This window comes from Electrophorus electricus, chromosome 4, assembly GCF_041902795.1.
Source record: "Electrophorus electricus isolate QZ-2024a chromosome 4, ASM4190279v1, whole genome shotgun sequence".
Lineage (NCBI taxonomy): Eukaryota > Metazoa > Chordata > Actinopteri > Gymnotiformes > Gymnotidae > Electrophorus > Electrophorus electricus.
Genome location: NC_137500.1, coordinates 1,880,001 through 1,901,912, shown reverse-complemented (window position 1 = coordinate 1,901,912; position 21,912 = coordinate 1,880,001). Strand labels below are relative to the sequence as shown.

Here is a 21,912-nt window from a genome sequence, read left to right as displayed (position 1 = left end):
ATCTATATTATATAAACCTGTTAACGCTGTGAGTATGTTACTGTGGGAGACCAAATTTCCAAACAGGGAGTGAAGGAAATTACCCCCCCCCCCCACACACACACACACACAAAAGAACAGTGTGTACCCTCGTGCCAATGTGATGCTCCTACACACACTCATTTGTTTGCACTGAAGTTCATTTGATGAATAACTATTTGTTTGGACTTTTCCAATTTGATTTTAAAATCAATTACAAACCTAAATTATTGTGTAGATATGATATGATATTTCTTAAGCATCCATCTAATATCAAATTTAAAGTCTTTAAAGTAAAATTAAAGTCGAAGTGAATGGAAAATCTTTAAGGTTCTATAAAAAACAAAAGTCTTGAATTCATCCCAGCTGAGACACATAAACACATCATATGCCCATAACCAGTCTCTGTTTTACCCTCAGGTCTCGGAACATTCTGGATGATTTCAGGGAGGCCTACTATTGGCTGCGTCAGAACACCAATGAACATGCCAGGGTGATGTCCTGGTGGGATTATGGGTACCAGATCGCCGGCATGGCCAATCGGACGACGCTAGTGGACAACAACACCTGGAACAACAGTCACATCGCTCTGGTCAGCCAAACACGCAGGGTCTCCTCTATAGTGGAGCAAACACTGTGTCTCCACTCTATCTGCTGAAATCAATATTATTGCAGATGTTCTAGAAGAATATTCCATTACAAACATTATCAAAATAACCTTTTTAATATAAAGTCTTATCTGTGCGACCCTCCACACACAAGATTACTAAGCTTTGGAAAAATATGCAGAAAATAGAAAAGGTTTCATCTACATTTTTTTTTTTTTTTTAATGACCCTGACCATGCCTCAACAGGTAGGGAAGGCGATGTCGTCCAATGAGAGTGCAGCATATGACATCATGAGGATGCTGGATGTTGACTATATCCTGATCATCTTCGGAGGTGTGATTGGCTACTCAGGTGATGACATCAATAAATTTTTGTGGATGGTGAGGATAGCGGAGGGAGAACACCCCAAAGACATACGGGTAGGTTAAATACTGTACCACACTCAAACACCCCAAATACATACGGGTACATTAAATACTGCACCACACTCAAACACCCCAAAGACATATGGGTACATTAAATACTGTACTACCCTCAAACACCAAGAAAGACATTTGGGTATGTTAAATACTGTACCATACTCAAACACCACAAAGACATACGGGTACATTAAATACTGTACTACCCTCAAACACCCCAAAGACATACGGGTACATTAAATACTGTACCACCCTCAAACACCCCAAAGACATACGGGTACGTTAAATACTGTACCATACTCAAACACCCCAAAGACATTTGGGTACGTTAAATACTGTACCACCCTCAATTATAATTATAATGTGCACTGTAACTGTAATGTACATCATACGATATACATTACCATAAATATTAATATTCCCAATATAACTAAATACTATACAAAACACCAAAGTACACGTTACAGTATTATACTACATACATTACCTTAAATATTGATATTGACAGTATAACTGTAAATACTGTACAGCAAACCAAACTCAGAAATACTACAGCTGCTACTGCCTCAGCTTCAGTGCAGGTAACTGCAGGGCTGGAGAGACAGAATTAAACAAACTATATATTGGACTAAACAGCGAGTTTCCAAAGTAAAGGGCCATTGACATACTGAACTTCTCCGGGTTTCTTTGAAGAGGAAACGTTTAAGTCATGAGAAAGTAAAGAGAGAGATAATAGCAACACAAGTCTCAAGAGTAGATACGGCCACGTGTCTTGCTCGGTCTCTGCTGCTTACTGAGTTAACAGGTCTGTTTCAGTCAAGTGCCAGTCACGTTTTAATTAGTCTGTTCCTGCTCATTAAAAATAATTCATTCGTGTCTTTGTTTAAAATCCAAAGGCATCATAAACCTTTGCAAATGTTGGATTAAAGTGCTCTGAATGAGCTCGACGTGTCTGTGTGTGATGCTGAATTAAAGTTCACCAGCTGCTCTCTTAGTTCAGGCACTCTGAAGACTGGAGTCAGAACCGCACTGGGAGAATATGAGGATATCAGAATATCAGAATGTCCTTCTTTTTGTAATCACTGGTAGTTATGCCACAGAACACAGGCATTGAACTCACCTGAGGTGCAGGTGCCTCCCTTTACTTGAGAGGTAGACGTGATGACAGTGGCCAGTTAGTTCCACTGAACTATGTTCCTCACAGACCTCAGTATTAGAGCAGTGAACTGGAGGTACTATCGGAATAGCTGAATCGTGGGTGCAGGTAAAACAAGACCATCCCAAAGCAGGTCATTTCCCTTGACTTGTGCTGTCTCCTTCCTCTCAGGAAAGCGACTACTTCACCCCTCAGGGCGAGTTTCGAGTCGACAAGGCCGGCTCCCCCACACTGCTGAACTGCCTGATGTATAAGATGTCCTACTACCGGTTTGGGGAGATGCAGGTGTGTATGCCCCACCTGGGGCAGGGGAGACAGGCCGGGGACAGATCAGCGAAACGCAGCTCGACAATGTTTTTTGACACTTTGACATTATTTCTGTCTGGCACTCAGTAGCCTAGTGGGGGAGAACTGCCTAGCAACACAGTGGTGAGCAGCTATACCTGTACCTATACCTCAGGGTTTTGGTAATTTAAATATATCACTTTAATTTTCTACCAACGGCCTGGGTGCCTGGGTAGTTTGAGAGTGTGCTGCAGTAATTTTGCTGTTCCCGGGTTGCACTGGTCTGGTCTGATGACGTCATCACTGCAATCTGTTGGAGCCACTCCTCCAGGTTAGGGGCCGTGGCTCCCAGAGCCCCAGACTCCAGCGGGGCCTGTATACGATCCCTGACACTTGGTTATATTGCTCAGTGTTTGCTTTCACTGACTAGGTGCTGGAAACGTCTCAGGTTCCTGTACACACTCTGCATCTTGGGTCATCTGGTGCGATACACCCCTGCTTCAGTCGGCCTAGTGCTTAGTACTTGACCATGTGCTGCTGTGATTGGTCAGGGGAAACCTCTATCTCTCTCTGTTTCTTTCCTGTGTGGACCTGATCTCTCCACCCCCCCCACCCCCCTCGTCAGCTGGATTTCCGCACTCCACCAGGCTTTGACCGTACCCGGAATGCCGAGATTGGAAACAAGGACATCAGATTCCAGCACCTGGAGGAGGCGTACACCTCAGAGCACTGGCTCGTCCGGATTTACAAAGTGAAGAACCTGGACAACCGTGCAGCGCTCGGCCACAGGCTCCGTGTCCCCGGCGCCAAGTACAAGCACACTCCCAAAAAGGTGCCAGCGCAGGAAACGTGCCCAACACCAAAGAGCATTTAGCATTAGAATGTATTAATGTGAACGTTCCTGACCAGTGGCACTGCGAGCTCAGTGGTGAATGTACTGGTCTAGTCAGAAGGTTGCTGGTTCAAGCCCCACCACTGTTGGACCCCTGAGCAAGACCCCTAACCCTCAATTGCTCAAGTTGTACTCAGTCAGAATTGTCAGTGTGGATAAATGTGTCAGCTAAATGTAGGTGTTTTCAGTGATGTATGGTTTTGTCCAATCTTCCTGTTCGCCAGGGTGCTAAGAGGAGGCGTGGCTACATCAGGAACAAGCTGCATCTGAAAAAAGGCAAGAGATTAAGTAAGAAATAAAACACCGGAGGACTAGAGGACTAGCCTGGGACTCACTGAAGCACACACGACAAGGGAACCGCCGAAGCGTGGAGCATCACTAGTCAACTGCAGCTCTGCTGTTCTGGTGGTGCCTCCATGTGGCAGGAATATTGCCATGTCTGGCCATCTCCGGCTGGCACATCAGACCTTGGGGGGTTTTTCTTCTATTTCATCAACTTTTGTTTTTACTACTCTTAGACTTGAATGTATAGGATGGCACACAGCACAAGTTCAGCCTTTTATATTCGTTTTGTCTCTTTCCTTGAAGATTGTCTGGTGCAGGTTGAGAAGTGGTGTGTTAGCAAAGTTACTAATGGAGTTCCGCCAAAGAGCCTTGGGTTTGCTGGGTGGTACATGGAGGCGCCACATCTGGAGAGGTGGGCAGGGTTCTGTCTGCTAAGCTGTTCTGGGGTCCTGCAGGTGTGGGCAGGATGGAGGAACTAGCTTAGCAATACAGCTTCAATATTTATCTGTCCTGTAATAGCTGCCATATCTGGGATACATTAATCTGGAAAAGCGATGTAAATATGTCTTGTAAAATACTGTTCGGAAAGGTTCACATACGTTGGCTTGTTCTGGGGATTTTTTAGGTCGTTTTTAGGTGTGTTTTCTATGCTTTTATGATGTACTGCTGTACTTCGCAGGGTTTGGTTTAATGACCGCAATGATTGGCAGTCTAGATATTCTTTGTGAATGTGAATGTTTTATTTTTGCTGTACTCAAAGTGTGGTATAACGTCAGATGCTTTGGGGAAATAATTTGACTTTCTTACATTGTATCACATATCAGGACAAGGAGCTCAACCTGCAGACAGAACTACATCTGTACAGCGTCTGAGCTCCTGGGTCAAACAGAACCTTGAATGGAACGGAATGTGTGCGTTCTTTAGCTTCCTAGACTTGCCTGGGCCACGGTTTATTTCATGTTGGAGCTGAAGGCAGATGAGGCCTGGCTCTCTGTGTGATAGTCGCTTTGGTAAGATATTTGTCCTGTTCGTGCTCAGGGCTCTACAGGTGAAACTGTGCCAGCACAAACGTGTGATTATCTTACTCCTAGGATGGACAGATCTGTCTTCCCGTGATGACCTGTGTTGTAGCTGACACTGACTGGCTAAATGTGTGTTTGTTTGAGTAAACTTTCAAACACCAGTAGAATGTAAACGTGGACGCTGTCAGGGTCTGCAGCTATGAACAAGTATTTAAACAACACCCCTGTGTTACGTGTATATGAGCTGCACGGCTGCTGCAGTTCAGTGCAGCCCATTTTGATATGCATCATAAATTGTAAAGATGTAAAGGGGGTTTGGGGGCCATGTGCAGGGAGGGGGCCAGTCTTACATTGTTAAGGCTGCATCTGCGGAGTGCCTCATGGTGCAATAGTAGGCCCATGGAAGATTCTTCGTAATAGTCCAATCTTTCAGCTGTTATTGTTTGTGTATGTTTGTGTGAGATAGACAAATTCAGTGCATTTACAAAACACATTCCTAGTCTGTCGGTTTGCTGGGTACGTTGAGCGCTGATGTTTCCTGCCGTTTCCTCTGCTGCTTTGCCACGGTTACTTTTATCATTTCTACTGGGAACTCTGGTGTGTGTCGGTGGAACTTCATGGACTGACATATTCTGTGTTGTATTTATGCACAGGTGGAGAATATATAGGAATGCAATTTAGCAATTTATTTTCAAAATCAGTTTTGAGGATGCAGGTGAGCATTAATGTAACATTGGAGTGTTTGTTTTTAATGTATGATTGCTAGGGGAGGTACGTTGGACTTTTAGGGTACTGTTTTTCTTTTTGTTATTGTCACTGTATTAAAACTGAATTCTTGTTACTTTTTAATTTTTTATTCCCTTATTGTTTTTTCTTTATTTATTTTCATTGTCTCTTGCCACAAGCTTTACAGTTCAGTTGTTTGGCTCAGAAAGTTGCAACATGGATGTGATGAAAAGGAAACATTAAATTTTGTAAGGGAAACAAAGCTGGCTGGTCTGATGAAGGTTTCCAATGTCCCATGGAGTCGGCGGTGCACTTCTGTGGTCGCTCACTAGAGGGCGACACAGAACATCAACCATCTTGAACCGATTCCTTTTTTTAAAAATAAACCAAGACTAAAATACCATGGGGGTTTTCTTGGTTATTTACTACATATATTGGAATGATTATTACTACTACTAATAATGAAAAAACACTCACCGTGTCAAGTCTCCAGTACACAGCTACAGCATTAGAGATTTCTTTTCCTTTTATTAGCACTTGAATAACAAATAACAGTCCAGACATTTCTGAACACATCAAAGACACAAGGTTGTCATGACCTTTCTATGGAATACCAACAAAACAAGTCTGATGACGTTTCCCGTGAGTTCATACACTCAGCCAGCCGAACCCACCACGAACTTGAGATGGTGGGTCCAACAAAACCAAATTTACCTGCTAACCTGACCAATGAAATTCAAGCCTGAATGCCCCAATTAGCCTGAATCAAATTATGCAAATTACATGATGCTCACTGGGTACAGCAATCTTTCATTTATTAGCCCAGCCAGCATCTGAAACCAACGATCAGGTTATGTAAGGAATCAACATGAAATGTCCCACGTCTTACTGCCAGACGAGAGTCAAAATCTCAGTCCTAACCTAGTACTCTGATCAACACTAAGTGTGAGAGCATTTTGTGAACAAAAGTGCATCTGTGTAGAGAAATTTGCAAAATAACATCTTTAAAAAACAGGTCTGTATGTTTCCAATAATAATAATACCTGCTGATCCGCCCTGCTGTGTGCCTGGGAGCATGTATGGTGAAGTGTGGGATTCCCGCCTCCATCACTATGGAAACTAGTGGGTTCATACGCAGCCGGAGTGGCGTCACACTTCCTGTCAGTTGTCCTCAACAATGGCATTCTGGTCAGGCCCGTCACACGGCAGGACACCGGAACTGACCCGGTGACACAACCCATGTACACATGCCAGGTGATGTGCCATTTGAACTGAATCAGGGTCTCTGGAGGCGCCAGAGGTATTTAACCACACCTTCATCATCACACCTTCATCATCACACCTTCGTCTCCGGCCGTTTCAGACACTTCAGAGTGGGAAACACGCCCCGTCCTACTGTTAATGACGTTCAATGGCCAAGAAGAAAATCTTCAAACACGAAGCTTCAGGTTAAAATTTTATAAACGAACACTTGAGAAGATTTTGAGCTACGCTTCTAATATTCAAAACGCAGACGCATCGAAAGTTTGTGGACTTAAAACCAAAAACGATAATCACATGGAAATGCCCCGGACACACAGACAGAAGAAAGACAGACAGGAGTCACACAGGCCTAGCTGAAAAATAGATGTGTTCTACATTATCATATATGTATTTCTATATAGTATAATATCAGAATACAAAAGTAGGCTATTTAAGAGGGTACATAGTTCCCTACGCCAGGTGTGATGTCCTTGGCCTTGGGTAGAACAGACACAGTTCCATTCATGACTGGTTTCGTCTAAAGTTAAACACAAAGTTTATCCATTTGACACCAGGATGCCCAGGTCATTGATTTGGTCCCCTTTGTCTGTCCACGCGTCCTCCCTCCATCTCTCCTTCTCTCCTCTGTTCAGCTTTCATCCCTCCATCATGCGACGAGGACCACAGTGGGACAGGTTTGCGCAGTCTGTCTCCGAACAGGTCTCAGTATGTCTCCCATAAAGGCTTGTTGTAGATCCAGCCATCGCCCTGTGAACAGTGGAACACAGGGACGCGCTGACAGCGCTAATACCAGACAGCGGGCGATGCGTGCCAGCTATGAACTCACGGTATCACATACACATTGAACAGGCGACGGAGTGGCGTTACCTGTTTTGTGAAGTATTTCGGTTTCCATGGTGATCCACTGGCAGCTCTCTGTCGCTCTGCTGCTCGCTGCCCTTCCTCTAAGTGATGCTTGTGTTCTGTTGCCGCATCCATGTTGCCCTCTTTCAGCGCCCTGGTGACATGCTGCCACAGGTTCCTGGGCAACAACACGTGCACACACACACACCCACATATGCACACAAACATACTAGATTTACTTTCACACACACAAGGCCCGTACGGGCTGTTAACCGCCCGGCTCTACTGCTGGGACCGCTCCTGCAGCGGTGGGGGCGGGGCTTACCTAGACTCGCTCCGCCCCTGTTTCTCCAGTGGGCGGATCCGTTTCCTAATGACGGGCAGAGTGGCAGTGTCCATCACTCGGCTGTCTGAGCTGCTGTAGGTGAACTCCAGCATGCCGTTCCACTCCCCCTGGGCCCTGCACACGATGGTGCCCGTGGAGTTCTGCTTCACCTCTGCCGTAACCCTGCACGGACATCAGTGTTGACACGCTCACACACGAGCCGCCCTGTTGCACTAATGAACACTACACAAGCAAGTGAAGAGGTTGAGAGATAAGAGATCATTTCCATGGAAACCCTCTCAGCTGACATGCTACACCACAGACGCCCCTGCCCCGTACGCTACGCTACAGACGCCCCTGCCCCGTACGCTACGCTACAGACGCCCCTGCCCCGTACGTTACGCTACAGACGCCCCTGCCCCGTACGCTACGCTACAGACTCCCCTGCCCCGTACGTTACGCTACAGACGCCCCTGCCCCGTACGCTACGCTACAGACGCCCCTGCCCCGTACGCTACGCTACAGACGCGCCTGCCCCGTACGCTACGCTACAGACGCCCCTGCCCCGTACGCTACGCTACAGACGCGCCTGCCCCGTACGCTACGCTACAGACGCCCCTGCCCCGTACGCTACGCTACAGACGCCCCTGCCCCGTACGTTACGCTACAGACGCCCCTGCCCCGTACGCTACGCTACAGACGCCCCTGCCCCGTACGCTACGCTACAGACGCGCCTGCCCCGTACGCTACAGACGCCCCTGCCCCGTACGCTACGCTACAGACGCCCCTGCCCCGTACGCTACGCTACAGACGCCCCTGCCCCGTACGCTACGCTACAGACGCCCCTGCCCCGTACGCTACGCTACAGACGCCCCTGCCCCGTACGCTACAGATGCCCCTGCCCCGTACGCTACGCTACAGACGCCCCTGCCCCGTACGCTACGCTACAGACGCCCCTGCCCCGTACGTTACGCTACAGACGCCCCTGCCCCGTACGCTACGCTACAGACGCCCCTGCCTCGTACGCTACAGATGCCCCTGCCCCGTACGCTACGCTACAGACGCCCCTGCCCCGTACGCTACGCTACAGACGCCCCTGCCCCGTACGCTACGCTACAGACGCCCCTGCCCCGTATGCTACGGACGCCCCTGCCCCGTACGCTACGCTACAGACGCCCCTGCCCCGTATGCTACAGACGCCCCTGCCCCGTACGCTACGCTACAGACGCGCCTGCCCCGTACGCTACAGACGCCCCTGCCCCGTACGCTACGCTACAGACGCCCCTGCCCCGTACGCTACGCTACAGACGCCCCTGCCCCGTACGCTACGCTACAGACGCCCCTGCCCCGTACGCTACAGACGCGCCTGCCCCGTACGCTACGCTACAGACGCGCCTGCCCCGTACACTACAGACGCCCCTGCCCCGTACGCTACGCTACAGACGCGCCTGCCCCGTATGCTACGGACGCCCCTGCCCCGTACGCTACGCTACAGACGCCCCTGCCCCGTACGCTACAGACGCGCCTGCCCCGTACGCTACGCTACAGACGCCCTTGCCCCGTACGCTACGCTACAGACGCCCCTGCCCCGTACGCTACGCTACAGGTGTGTGTGTGAGTCAGGCCCACCTGTGCACCTTGCCCCCGTAGAAGGGCTTGGTGTGGAAGGTCACGGTAGCAGAGTATCCGCTCTTGGCGCAGGTGATGGAGACCTTCCCCCCCAGCTCTACCCAGGGCACGGTGAGGATGGAGCGGGCGTAGGCACACGGCAGTGTGAACACGTACTCCTCCCCGTGGTCCAGTAGGCTCAGGACACCTGCCACGGCCAGAGGGGAGGGAAGACTCACCTTGTAGTGTGGCAGTGGACTAGTAACCAGGAGGTTGCCAGTTCAGGTCCCACAACCACCAAGCTGCCCCTGTTGGGCCCCTGAGCAAGAGCCTTAACCCTTAATTACTCAAGTTGAGTTCATTTAGAATCGTCAGTCGCTTTGGATAAAAGTGTCAGCTAAATGTAAAGTGAAATTAAGAAAATATACAAAAATAGATAAAATGCTCTTAGACTGGAAGGGGGGGGGGGTGGTTATATGTGATAAATAATCAGAACTGAAAAAATGGTCTAAGATCTAAATAGTGCACTTGTATTCACACTTATATAGTGTACTTATATTCACACTTTTTTCGGTATTTCTAGGATCAGGTCTTTTCTGGGCTGTTCTAGTTCATATTACAGTTTGAATTTCTCTTAGCAGCCAGAACAAGCAGCTCTGATCCTCCAGGTGAACAGGGTTCATACTTTACTAGTGCGTTTACTAGCACTCTGTCCTGCGTGACCGTGTTCACTTTAGTCGCCCAATTTTCTGTGTCCTAAACCATCGCGTGACTTGCGCCACATAAAATCATCTCCTTCGTCATTCGTCTCCTATAATGATCTGGATCAATACTCGATTCACAACGGCCAGGACAATACTGATGAATGATCTAAATGAACATTAGATTCAGACTTAATCAGCGCGAACACTGTTTTAAATGACGCTCCTTCTACAACATGAAAACTCGCCCAAACCTCCGCCTCCTGCAAACTACCCCATGCCTGGCACAGAAAGCAATCTGTGTGCTATTGAAATTCTGTTCATTCACTAATTGATTCATTTGTTTGTTCAGTAATTAACCGATTCATTGAATCCTCTAAGTAGATGATCTTAATCTGCATATCTGATTCATGTACCGAGATACCGCCTGCAAAAAATCAATACATCCCACCGGATCTCTGACGAACCTGGAAACCAAACTATTCATTTCCATTAAGTCCTCATAGCAAAACGCTAACCAGCTACTGCCAGGAGCTCAGACAACGGTGGCCACAGCACGACTCTTCGAGGTTAGGTTTTGAAGACCTGACAAAACCCTGCATCAATTCAGCCATGGGGTGAAACACCCACCTGACCAATTGTTGTACTAGTGTCCTGGCAAACTCAGGTGAGTTACAGAGGATTCAGAAAGAATTCAAACCCCTTGCCTTCTTGCACACTTTACTGTGGTTTGAGTTTGATTTTGAATGAATATTATTCCTTTAAAAAAAAAGATAAAAAATTAAACACTGAAATCTCTTTCACATTTTTACATTCAGTCTCTTTGCTGTGACACCTAATCCGTGGTCACATGCAACCTGTGTGCTTTATTTATCCTTGAGATGGACTTAGTTTGGAACTGCACACCCCTGAGTGTATTTAAGGGCCCAACATCCACACTGCATTGTCAGGTCAAACGTCTAAGACAAGAGACACACACGCAACTGTCTGTGGATCTCAGCGATCAAACTGTAGCAAAGCACAGACCAGGGAGGGGATAGGAACCCACATCTAAATCTTTGAGTGTCAAGGACTACAGGGGGCGCAGGCGTTTTAAACTGGGAAAAAACCTGGCACAACCTGGCCAAAACCGGCCTTCGTATGAGACAGGTCTCGATGGTCCTATTGGACGCACCACTGTCTCTACGGCACTCCGTAAGTCATCAGCCCGACTCTGGAGAGGCTTTGGGACAACGTATTCGTGTCCCCCAGCAGGGCAGCCAAGCCCGGGTAAACCCCGTCCGACATCGGTGCAGAGGTCTGGAGAAGGCAGTTCACACACACACCACTGCCAGGGGGCCTTCCACACAGAACTGGACAAAGGACCGGAACACATTTACTTGCCATGAGTTTTCAGTTTTCAGCGCTCACTTCATCATTAAAGGCCATTTAAGATTAGACTGATGGGTAAAAATGGCAATTATATGCATTTAAAATCAAAGCCACAATACAATAAAATGTGTAAATGAGTATTATGTGTTATGAGTTGGTATATCTGATATATACCATGTTATTTATTGTGCAGTTATTCATTTTGTATCTTACTCTATGAATTTTATTTCCTAAATTAACCTTAGAAGTGTTTCTAATGCCATAATGTCGTATAATCCTGGATGATGCTGTTATTTATATCCTAGATTATGTTATTTTCTACATTTCCTACAAGAGTAAAATAGAAAGTACTAAACCATTGTAAACACACACAGGGTTACACTGATGTTGAAAGGTGTGTGTGTGTGTGTGTTTAATCCTCAGATAGAGCAGAGCAGGTGTCACTGTGCTGGTGCATGGTGCTCACCTTCACCCACCATGGACACGCCCACACTCATGCCCATGAACTTGCTCTTGGTCCAGACGTGGGTGTTCACACACATCGCTCGCTCCCTGCACTCGCAGTAGAACGCCGACACGGGTGGGTGGTGTGAAACCTGCTCCGCCACGAACCGCACCCGGTAAGAGCCCTGACCCGCCTCCGCCGCCTCCTGATTGGTCCCCGGGTCGGGTTCCTGCGCCCTGGCCCCAATGGGATGGCCGTGAGTTCGGAGAGGGCAGAGCTTGTCTCGGGGGACCGCCCAGGAGCAGTGGAAGGTCTCGCCCAGGATGGGGTTGTAGGGTTTCTTAGCAACAGCCCCCTTGCGTCCCTCGTGGAAGGCAGTTAGGTAGTACTCCACGAACCGCACCATGCGCTCCTCTGGGGTCGTTGCCATGGAGATGGCCAGGAACATATCCGGATGGGCCATGAAGTTGGCATACATTTCAAGCAGAGAACGTTTCTCCAGAATGAAAGTGGGCAACACCACCTGGAGGGCAGATTCACACAGCTCTGTAATCAGCGTGTGTGTGTTTGTGTTTGTGTGTGTGAGTGTGTGTGTGTGTGTGTGTGTGTGTGTGTGTGTGTGTGTGTGTACCCGGGTCAGGTCCATGCCCAGTTTGAGCTGAGACAGGAGGTGTAGTATGACACTCCTCTGGTCCTCCAGAACCCCCAACTCCTCTTCCACATTGTCCTCTGTATCAGTCACCTCCTCACTGGGGGAGACCAGCTCCACACTTGCCTGCCACACAAACACACACACGCAAAAACATACATGCACACATGCGCACAGACACACACACAGGAATCTATGGTGCTGAGGTGCAATATAGTGGTATTGTGTGGAGTGGTATTGAATGAAGGGGTATTGAACAGAGAGGTATTGTATTGAGTGGTATTGAATGAAGGGGTATTGTATGGGGGGTATTGAATGGAGAGGTATTGTATGGAGGGGTATTGTATGGAGGAGTAATTTATGGAGGGGTATTGAATGGAGAGGTATTGTATGGAGGGGTAATTTATGGAGGAGTAATTTATGGAGGGGTATTGTATGGAGGAGCAATTTATGGAGGGGTATTGAATGGAGAGGTATTGTATGGAGGGGTAATTTATGGAGGGGTATTGAATGGAGGAGTAATTTATGGAGGAGTAATTTATGGAGGGGTATTGAATGGAGGGGTATTGAATGGAGAGGTATTGTATGGAGGGGTAATTTATGGAGGGGTATTGAATGGAGGGGTATTGTATTGAGAGGTATTGTATTGAGAGGTATTGTATTGAGTGGTATTGTATGGGGGGTATTGAATGGAGAGGTATTGTATGGAGAGGTATTGAATGGAGGGGTATTTCTGGTTTTACTGCTTCTTTCCTTTGGACATTTATGGCTGTTGTCTGTATGCCATCCTTGAAAAACCAGAAACAGTCAGACCACTTTAAAAAAATGTTTATATTTTCCAGTCTGTGTGCATATGTAAAGCACTGTGCTTCGGGTCTGGGAGTTAGGAGAGCCTATATTTATTTATTTACATTTATTAGACAGTAAAGGTTCATGCTGATTTACTACATTATTAACACCATTACTGGAGTTTTCAGAACAGCTGAGTCAACTTCCCAAGGCATTCATCATTAACCAAACCAGTGACCTCACACAACTGAGAGCAGCTCCACCTGTGACAATGACCTCACACCACTCAGAGCAGCTCCACCTGTGATAACGACCTCACACCACTGAGAGCAACTCCACCTGTGATAACGACCTAACACCACTCAGAGCAGCTCCACCTGTGTGCCTTGGTTTGTCTCGTTGGATTATCATCTGGTTGGTTACGGTAGGCTCTGAGTTCACTTACTTTTGTCTTAGATTCTGTGAAATTCAAGGCTTGTTGTCTAAACCTAGTTGTTAGTTGCTTGGTAGCGGTGATTACTCACTACAGGTGTAGTTTCCCCCTGACATTAGGTGTGAATAGAGGGGCGGGCTCAGCACTTATTGAACTGAGTTAAATTAGGACGATTCACAGACACGTGTCTGTATCGGTAATCAACATCTGGAGAAGGTTTGGTGGTGTTCTCAATCAGTTCATCTTCATCTCACCTACAGGACTTCACAAACTCAGCTAAGTATCTTCTCATATTATCTCAATCCTTTATCTCATACATCCACAAATCAAGCATCTGAAATGTGCTTCACAATTCCTGTCCACATATCCCACAGATCTCCTCGACACAATCATAGACGTCTCAATCTCAGCAACCTCACTGACTCACAACGCTTCACACCATCACATATCGTGGTGGCAGGAGGGCTCTGGAACTGCCAATCTGCTGTCCAGAAAGCTGACTTCATCTCAGCATTAGCATCCCTCCACTTCCTGCACTTCCTGGCTCTGACAGAAACATGGATCACCCCTGAGAACTCGGAGACTCCAGCTGCCCTGTCCTCTGCCTTTTCATCCACACATTCTCCGAGGCGTCTCAGTGACTCCGGCTGCCCTGTCCTCTGCCTTTTCATCCACACATTCTCCGAGACGTCTCAGTGACTCCGGCTGCCCTGTCCTCTGCCTTTTCATCCACACATTCTCCGAGGCGTCTCAGTGACTCCGGCTGCCCTGTCCTCTGCCTTTTCATCCACACATTCTCCGAGGCGTCTCAGCGACTGGCTGCCCTGTCCTCTGCCTTTTCATTCACACATTTTCCGAGGCGTCTCAGTGACTCCGGCTGCCCTGTCCTCTGCCTTTTCATCCACACATTCTCCGAGGCATCTCAGCGACTCCGGCTGCCCTGTCCTCTGCCTTTTCATCCACACATTCTCCGAGGCGTCTCAGTGACTCCGGCTGCCCTGTCCTCTGCCTTTTCATCCACACATTCTCCGAGGCGTCTCAGCGACTCCGGCTGCCCTGTCCTCTGCCTTTTCATCCACACATTCTCCGAGGCGTCTCAGCGACTCCGGCTGCCCTGTCCTCTGCCTTTTCATCCACACATTCTCCGAGGCGTCTCAGTGACTCCGGCTGTCCTGTCCTCTGCCTTTTCATCCACACATTCTCCGAGGCGTCTCAGCGACTCCGGCTGCCCTGTCCTCTGCCTTTTCATCCACACATTCTCCGAGGCGTCTCAGCGACTCCGGCTGCCCTGTCCTCTGCCTTTTCATCCACACATTCTCCGAGACGTCTCAGTGACTCCGGCTGCCCTGTCCTCTGCCTTTTCATCCACACATTCTCCGAGGCGTCTCAGTGACTCCGGCTGCCCTGTCCTCTGCCTTTTCATCCACACATTCTCCGAGGCGTCTCAGTGACTCCGGCTGCCCTGTCCTCTGCCTTTTCATTCACACATTCTCCGAGGCGTCTCAGTGACTCCGGCTGCCCTGTCCTCTGCCTTTCCATCCACACATTCTCCGAGGCGTCTCAGCGACTCCGGCTGCCCTGTCCTCTGCCTTTTCATCCACACATTCTCCGAGGCTTCTCAGCGACTCCGGCTGCCCTGTCCTCTGCCTTTTCATCCACACATTCTCCGAGGCGTCTCAGTGACTCCGGCTGCCCTGTCCTCTGCCTTTTCATCCACACATTCTCCGAGGCGTCTCAGCGACTCCGGCTGCCCTGTCCTCTGCCTTTTCATCCACACATTCTCCGAGGCGTCTCAGCGACTCCGGCTGCCCTGTCCTCTGCCTTTTCATCCACACATTCTCCGAGGCGTCTCAGCGACTCCGGCTGCCCTGTCCTCTGCCTTTTCATCCACACATTCTCCGAGACGTCTCAGTGACTCCGGCTGCCCTGTCCTCTGCCTTTTCATCCACACATTCTCCGAGGCGTCTCAGTGACTCCGGCTGCCCTGTCCTCTGCCTTTTCATCCACACATTCTCCGAGGCGTCTCAGTGACTCCGGCTGCCCTGTCCTCTGCCTTTCCATCCACACATTCTCCGAGGCGTCTCAGCGACTCCGGCTGCCCTGTCCTCTGCCTTTTCATCCACACATTCTCCGAGGCATCTCAGCGACTCCGGCTGCCCTGTCCTCTGCCTTTTCATCCACACATTCTCCGAGGCGTCTCAGTGACTCCGGCTGCCCTGTCCTCTGCCTTTTCATCCACACATTCTCCGAGGCGTCTCAGCGACTCCGGCTGCCCTGTCCTCTGCCTTTCCATCCACACATTCTCCGAGGCGTCTCAGCATTAGCATCCCTCCACTTCCTCCACTTCCTGGCTCTGACAGAAACATGGATCACCCCTGAGAACTCGGAGACTCCGGCTGCCCTGTCCTCTGCCTTTCCATCCACACATTCTCCGAGGCGTCTCAGCAGGGGTGGTGGCACAGGTGTACTAATGTCTCCAGAGTGGCGTTTCACTCCACTTTCCTTCTCTACTCTTTCCATCTCCTCTTTTGAATTTCATGCCATTACAGTGTCCCCACCAAACTTCTTATCATTGTCATCTACCGCCCTCCAGGTTCCCTAGATCACTTCATTGATGAGCTCGACATCCTTCTGAGTTATTTCCCCATTGAAGGAAATCCACTCGTTCTCCTTGGAGACTTCAACCTTCCATCAGACAAGCTGCATTCCTCCTGCATCCTTCCGCTGTTCGACCTCACCCTCAACCACTCTCCTTCGACTCACAATGTTCTGGACCTGATCTTCACCCGCACCACCACAACATCAGACATCGCAGTCACCCCCCTCCACCTCTCAGACCATCACTTTCTATCCTTCTCTCTCTCCCTTCCTTCTCTTTCCATCCAGTCCTCTCCAACATGTTCCTCCTCCTTCCATCACAATCTGCACTCCATAACTCCCTCTTCCCTTACTTCTACTATTGTGTCCATCCTTCCTCACCCTGACTCTCTGTCTTCTCTCTCTTTGGATACAGTTACAAATTCTTTCATTTCTACACTCTCCTCATCAGTGAGTCTTCTGTGCCTTCTCTCCTCTAGACCTGCTGAGTCCTCCCCACCTGCCCCCTGGCTAACAGAAACACTCTGCTGCCACAGGAGAGAACTAAGGACTGCAGAGAGGCGGTGGAGGAAATCTCACGTAGATTCAGACCTCAGCTCATACCAGTCTCTCCTTTCCAAGTTCTTACTGGAAGTAATATCTGCAGTCATCCTATTACAGAGAGAAATTTGAATCATCATCATCATCTGATCCACGCAAGCTCTTCACTATTTTTTCTTCTCTCCTTAATCCTCCCCCTCCTTCCTCATCTCTTACTCCGGAGGATTTCATCACCTTCTTTGAGGAGGTTGCAGCAATCCTCCAGTCCTTTTCCTCTGTTCTCACTCCTCCAACCAACATTCCCCAACATCCAACTCTCTGGCTTCTTTTTCTCCTCTCTCCACAGATGAAACTCTTCAACTCCTGACTTCCAGCAATCCGACTACGTGTCTGCTGGATCCAATTCCTTCCGCTCTGTTCCAGACAATCGCAACAGATCTGCTTCCTTTCATCTCTGTCATCATCAACAACTCCTCATCTTCTGGATACGTGCCTACTGCATTCAAAACCACCAGGGTGGTATCAATCCTCAAGAAGGCCACACTTGACAGCTCCAGCGTTACCAACTACAGACCGGTATCACTTCTCTCTTTCCTCTCAAAAGCCCTTGAGCGAGCAGTTTATAATCAATTGTCTCTGTTGCTCACCCAGAACCAGCTGCATGATCCCAACCAGTCTGGCTACAAACCAGCACATTCTACAGAAATGGCCTTCATAGTGGTGAGTGAGAAACTTCATGCCGCTAAAGCTGCCAGACAGTCATCTGTTTTGATTCTTCTAGACCTTTCAGCAGCCTTTGACACAGTGAACCACAACATTCTTCTCTCTGTTCTTTCCAGGCTTGGTGTGACTGGCTCTGCTTGGAGATGGTTTCAGTCCTATCTGGAGGGACGGTCCTATCAGGTGACATGGAGAGGATCCACATCCAAACCGTGTAGACTCTCCACTGGTGTTCCACAAGGCTCAGTATTGGGCCTCCTTCTCTTCTCTTTGTATACTCGTTCTCTTGGTGATATAATATCTTCTCATGGTTTCTCCTACCACTGCTATGCTGATAGCACTCAATTATTTCTTTCTTTTCCACCCTCTGACACGCAGGTCTCCAGATGTATCTCAGCATGCTTGACTGACATTGCGTCATGGATGACAGTCCACCACTTGAAGCTCAACCCCAGTAAAACTGAGCTTCTGTTTATCCAATGTACTCCCAACCCTTACCATGACCTCACTGTTTCCTTTGGGAACTCCCTGGTATCACCATCTGAAGCAGCGCCTGCATACATGAGGTCAGTGGTCAAAGCCCGATCCGTACCTGGAGTACTTCGAACCTCAAGTACGGCTTGGCTTGAAATACCCTTGAAAGTCCCTTGCAGTTTTCAAATGCAGACTGAAGACGCATCTATTTGCATTATATTTAAAGGACAACTGACACTGCTCCCTTATTGACTGACTAACAAACTCTAGCACTTATTGTTTATAGCACTTATCATAGTTTAAGACAGACCTTATGTACTTTGCACTTCTAGGTATCAGCATTCATCCCTGTATTCTACATTATTCTAGTTCATTGGTATGTTTAATTCTAACCTACTGTACTGTACTAGGATGTGTTCTATGAGCAAATGACAAAGCACTTTTATAAGTCGCTCTGGATAAGAGCGTCTGCTAAATGTCGTAAATGTAAATGTAAATAATGACCTCACACCACTCAGAGCAGCTCCACCTGTGATAATGACCTCACACCACTCAGAGCAGCTCCACCTGTGATAATGACCTCACACCACTCAGAGCAGCTCCACCTGTGACAACGACCTCACACCACTGAGAGCAGCTCCACCTGTGACGACCTCACACCACTGAGAGCAGCTCCACCTGTGACAACGACCTCACATCACTCAGAGCAGCTCCACCTGTGACAACGACCTCACACCACTCAGAGCAGCTCCACCTGTGACAACGACCTCACACCACTCAGAGCAGCTCCACCTGTGACGACCTCACACCACTCAGAGCAGCTCCACCTGTGACAACGACCTCACACCACTCAGAGCAGCTCCACCTCCGTGTACACCTGACAGAGTTGGGAATGTAGGTTAAAGAAGTGCAGCAGAGGAGGAGAGAGAGAGAGAGAGAGAGAGAGAGAGAGAGAGAGAGAGAGGAGGGGGGAGAGAGAGAGAGAGAGAGGGAGAGGAGGGGGGAGAGAGAGGAGGGGGGAGAGAGAGAGAGAGAGAGAGAGAGAGGGAGAGAGAGAGGAGGGGGGAGAGAGAGAGAGAGAGAGAGAGAGGGAGAGAGAGAGAGAGAGAGAGAGAGGGAGAGAGAGAGAGAGAGAGAGAGAGAGAGGGAGAGGAGGGGGGAGGCGGCCATACATGAACTCTCGTCCTTCCATTATTATTATTTATTATCTTGTTTTCAAGCTCTCTTCCATTTTCTCACACACACACACACACACACACACACACACACACACGCACACACACACACACACACACACGCGCACACACACACACACGCACACACACACTCACACACACACACACACACACACACGCGCGCACTCACACGCGCACGCACACACACGAGCACACACACACACACACACGCGTGCACTCACACGCGCACGCACACACACGAGCACACACACGCACGCACACTCACTCACACACGCGCGTACACACACACACACACGCGCGCGCACTCACACGCACACGCACACACGAGCACACACACACACGCACGCACACTCACTCACACACGCGCACACACACACACACACACACACGCTCACTTACGCACGCACGCACACTCACACACACACGCGCACACACACACACACGCGCACTCACACGCGCACGCACACACACGAGCACACACACACACACACACGCACGCACACTCACTCACACACGCGCACACACACACTCACACACACACACACACACGCGCACGCACACACACGAGCACACACACACACACACTCACACACGCGCACTCACACGCGCACGCACACACACGAGCACACACACACGCACGCTCACTCACACACACATGCGCACTCACACGCACATGCACACACACGAGCACACACACACACACACATGCACGCACACTCACAGTTCCCAAAGCTTCACTGAATTCAGAGTAGACACAGCACTAATGTAACCCGCTGGTTATGTGTACTGTAAACCACAGTACTGCTCCACCATTGGGTGTGTGGGTGTGGGTGTGTGTGTGTGTGTGGGAGAGTGCGTGGTGTGTGTGTGTGGGAGAGAAGTGAGTGGGTGTGTGTGTGGGGGGGGGAGTGCATGGTGTGTGTAGGTGTTAACATAACCCAACACAAACATGATTTTATGTTGACCTTCGCTGCTTTGGGAATGTGGTAGTATGAGTCGCACTGTTGAGCACACACCCCAGCTGCAGCCCAATCTGAAATACCTGCTTAAACGAATCATTCCCAGATCCACTTCCCACTACATCCCCAATATCTGTATCTCAAAAATGTTTTAAATGCAAATAAATCCAGCATTAATTAAACAAATACAGTATTAAGTAGTAATACTGATAAAATGCTAAATAATTACTATTTCTAGTCACAGGAGTCCTGTTTCTTTAAGTCAAGTCAAGTCAAAGCCACGAGACAAGACATAATACACAAAAAATATAGTACAAGTATATATATACAAGTGATCAATTTGTAACCAAAAAAAAAAAAAATCAATCACACACACACACACACACACACACACACACACACACACAGATAGGAGAACAGTGGTAGAGATTTTACAGTGATATATTGCTTTAGCAAATCTAACACAAGGAATTTGCCCAAACAAATGCACTCTCACATTCTTTCTCTCTCACACATACACACGCACACACACACGCTTAAATGCTGCTTCATTCACCCACCAACAGACTCACTTACACACAACCATAACCACTTATACACATACATCATATACAACAACATGTACTTCTTACACACACACACACACACACACACACACACACACACACACACACACACACACACACTTACTTTGTAAGTCTGAGATGTACAATGATTGCAGGTAGACCACATGGTTTTGGGTTCCTGATCTCAGTGAGACATCAGTGAGACTTTAGTGAGACAGCCTTCTGCCACGGATCTGCTAGCACTCCTATAGCTCCGCCTCTTTCCCACTCTTATAGCTCCGCCCCTTTATCTGCCCTCATGCCACTTTCACTCTTCCAATCATACCGAGGTCACGCCCACATGAGCGGCTCCATTACTAACCATAAACGCTTCTCCTCAGTGAGGGGTTCAGCGGTCAGAGGTCAGGAGACCTGACCTGGGTGTCCAGCCAGTACAGCCCAGGTCCTGCTACTCCACAGCGCCCCCGTGTGGCTCTGCTGCAGAACAATACAGAGGTCGCTGCCATGTGAACGCCACTGGACATCCTGCTCAACTGTCTGCCCACTCCGCTAGTAATGACACACACACACACACACACACACACAAGCTCTTCCACTAGTGCCCTACTTTGAATTCCTTATTCGACTCTCAGCTCAGCTCTATTTTCAGCTTGTCTGTGTGTGTGGTATGTGTTAGCTAGTTCCAGATGCTGTGTCTCTACCAATCACACCACACCTGAAGCACAGTAACACAGTCTGGCTCTACACAGTCTTAGTCTTCTCTAAATCTCTCTCTATCCCTCTCTCTCCCCCTCTCCCTCCTGGTCTTTCTCTGGGCACTCTTCCTCCTGTGATGAAGGTGCCGTTCCGTTCTTGCTGAAGCAGACAGGCGCCATGTGTGTGAAACATGCTACAAAGCCTGCACACGACCAAAACAAGCCTCACTTTTAAAGGGGTAGGGCTTTCTCACCAGATGGTTTCACATTTGGTCTTTCACCTTCAGACATTCCACGGTCCTGCTCCAAACACGCCTGAGTAGAG

General features: G+C 48.7%; 2 protein-coding genes across 6 annotated transcripts in view; one reads left to right on the top strand and one right to left on the bottom strand.

The window, feature by feature from the left end:
- Positions 1 to 5,813, top strand: part of LOC113568279 (dolichyl-diphosphooligosaccharide--protein glycosyltransferase subunit STT3B-like) — a 101,419-nt gene extending 95,606 nt beyond the window's left edge. For all 3 annotated transcript variants that reach the window (XM_035523303.2, XM_081711791.1, XM_035523304.2), the window contains 5 exons: positions 439 to 610; positions 873 to 1,046; positions 2,374 to 2,487; positions 3,113 to 3,319; positions 3,604 to 5,813. In XM_035523303.2, coding sequence (XP_035379196.2) covers positions 439 to 610; positions 873 to 1,046; positions 2,374 to 2,487; positions 3,113 to 3,319; positions 3,604 to 3,678 — 742 coding nt within the window. In that variant the 3' untranslated portion in view covers positions 3,679 to 5,813. The remainder of the gene's footprint in view (positions 1 to 438; positions 611 to 872; positions 1,047 to 2,373; positions 2,488 to 3,112; positions 3,320 to 3,603) is intronic.
- A 107-nt stretch (positions 5,814 to 5,920) lies between these two features.
- The window catches only part of osbpl10a (oxysterol binding protein-like 10a), a 64,273-nt gene continuing 48,281 nt past the window's right edge, over positions 5,921 to 21,912 (bottom strand). For all 3 annotated transcript variants that reach the window (XM_035523315.2, XM_035523321.2, XM_081711792.1), the window contains exons 8-13: positions 12,600 to 12,743; positions 11,990 to 12,491; positions 9,473 to 9,659; positions 7,844 to 8,026; positions 7,543 to 7,696; positions 5,921 to 7,422 (exon numbers count right to left, since the gene is read on the bottom strand). In XM_035523315.2, coding sequence (XP_035379208.2) covers positions 7,378 to 7,422; positions 7,543 to 7,696; positions 7,844 to 8,026; positions 9,473 to 9,659; positions 11,990 to 12,491; positions 12,600 to 12,743 — 1,215 coding nt within the window. In that variant the 3' untranslated portion in view covers positions 5,921 to 7,377. The remainder of the gene's footprint in view (positions 7,423 to 7,542; positions 7,697 to 7,843; positions 8,027 to 9,472; positions 9,660 to 11,989; positions 12,492 to 12,599; positions 12,744 to 21,912) is intronic.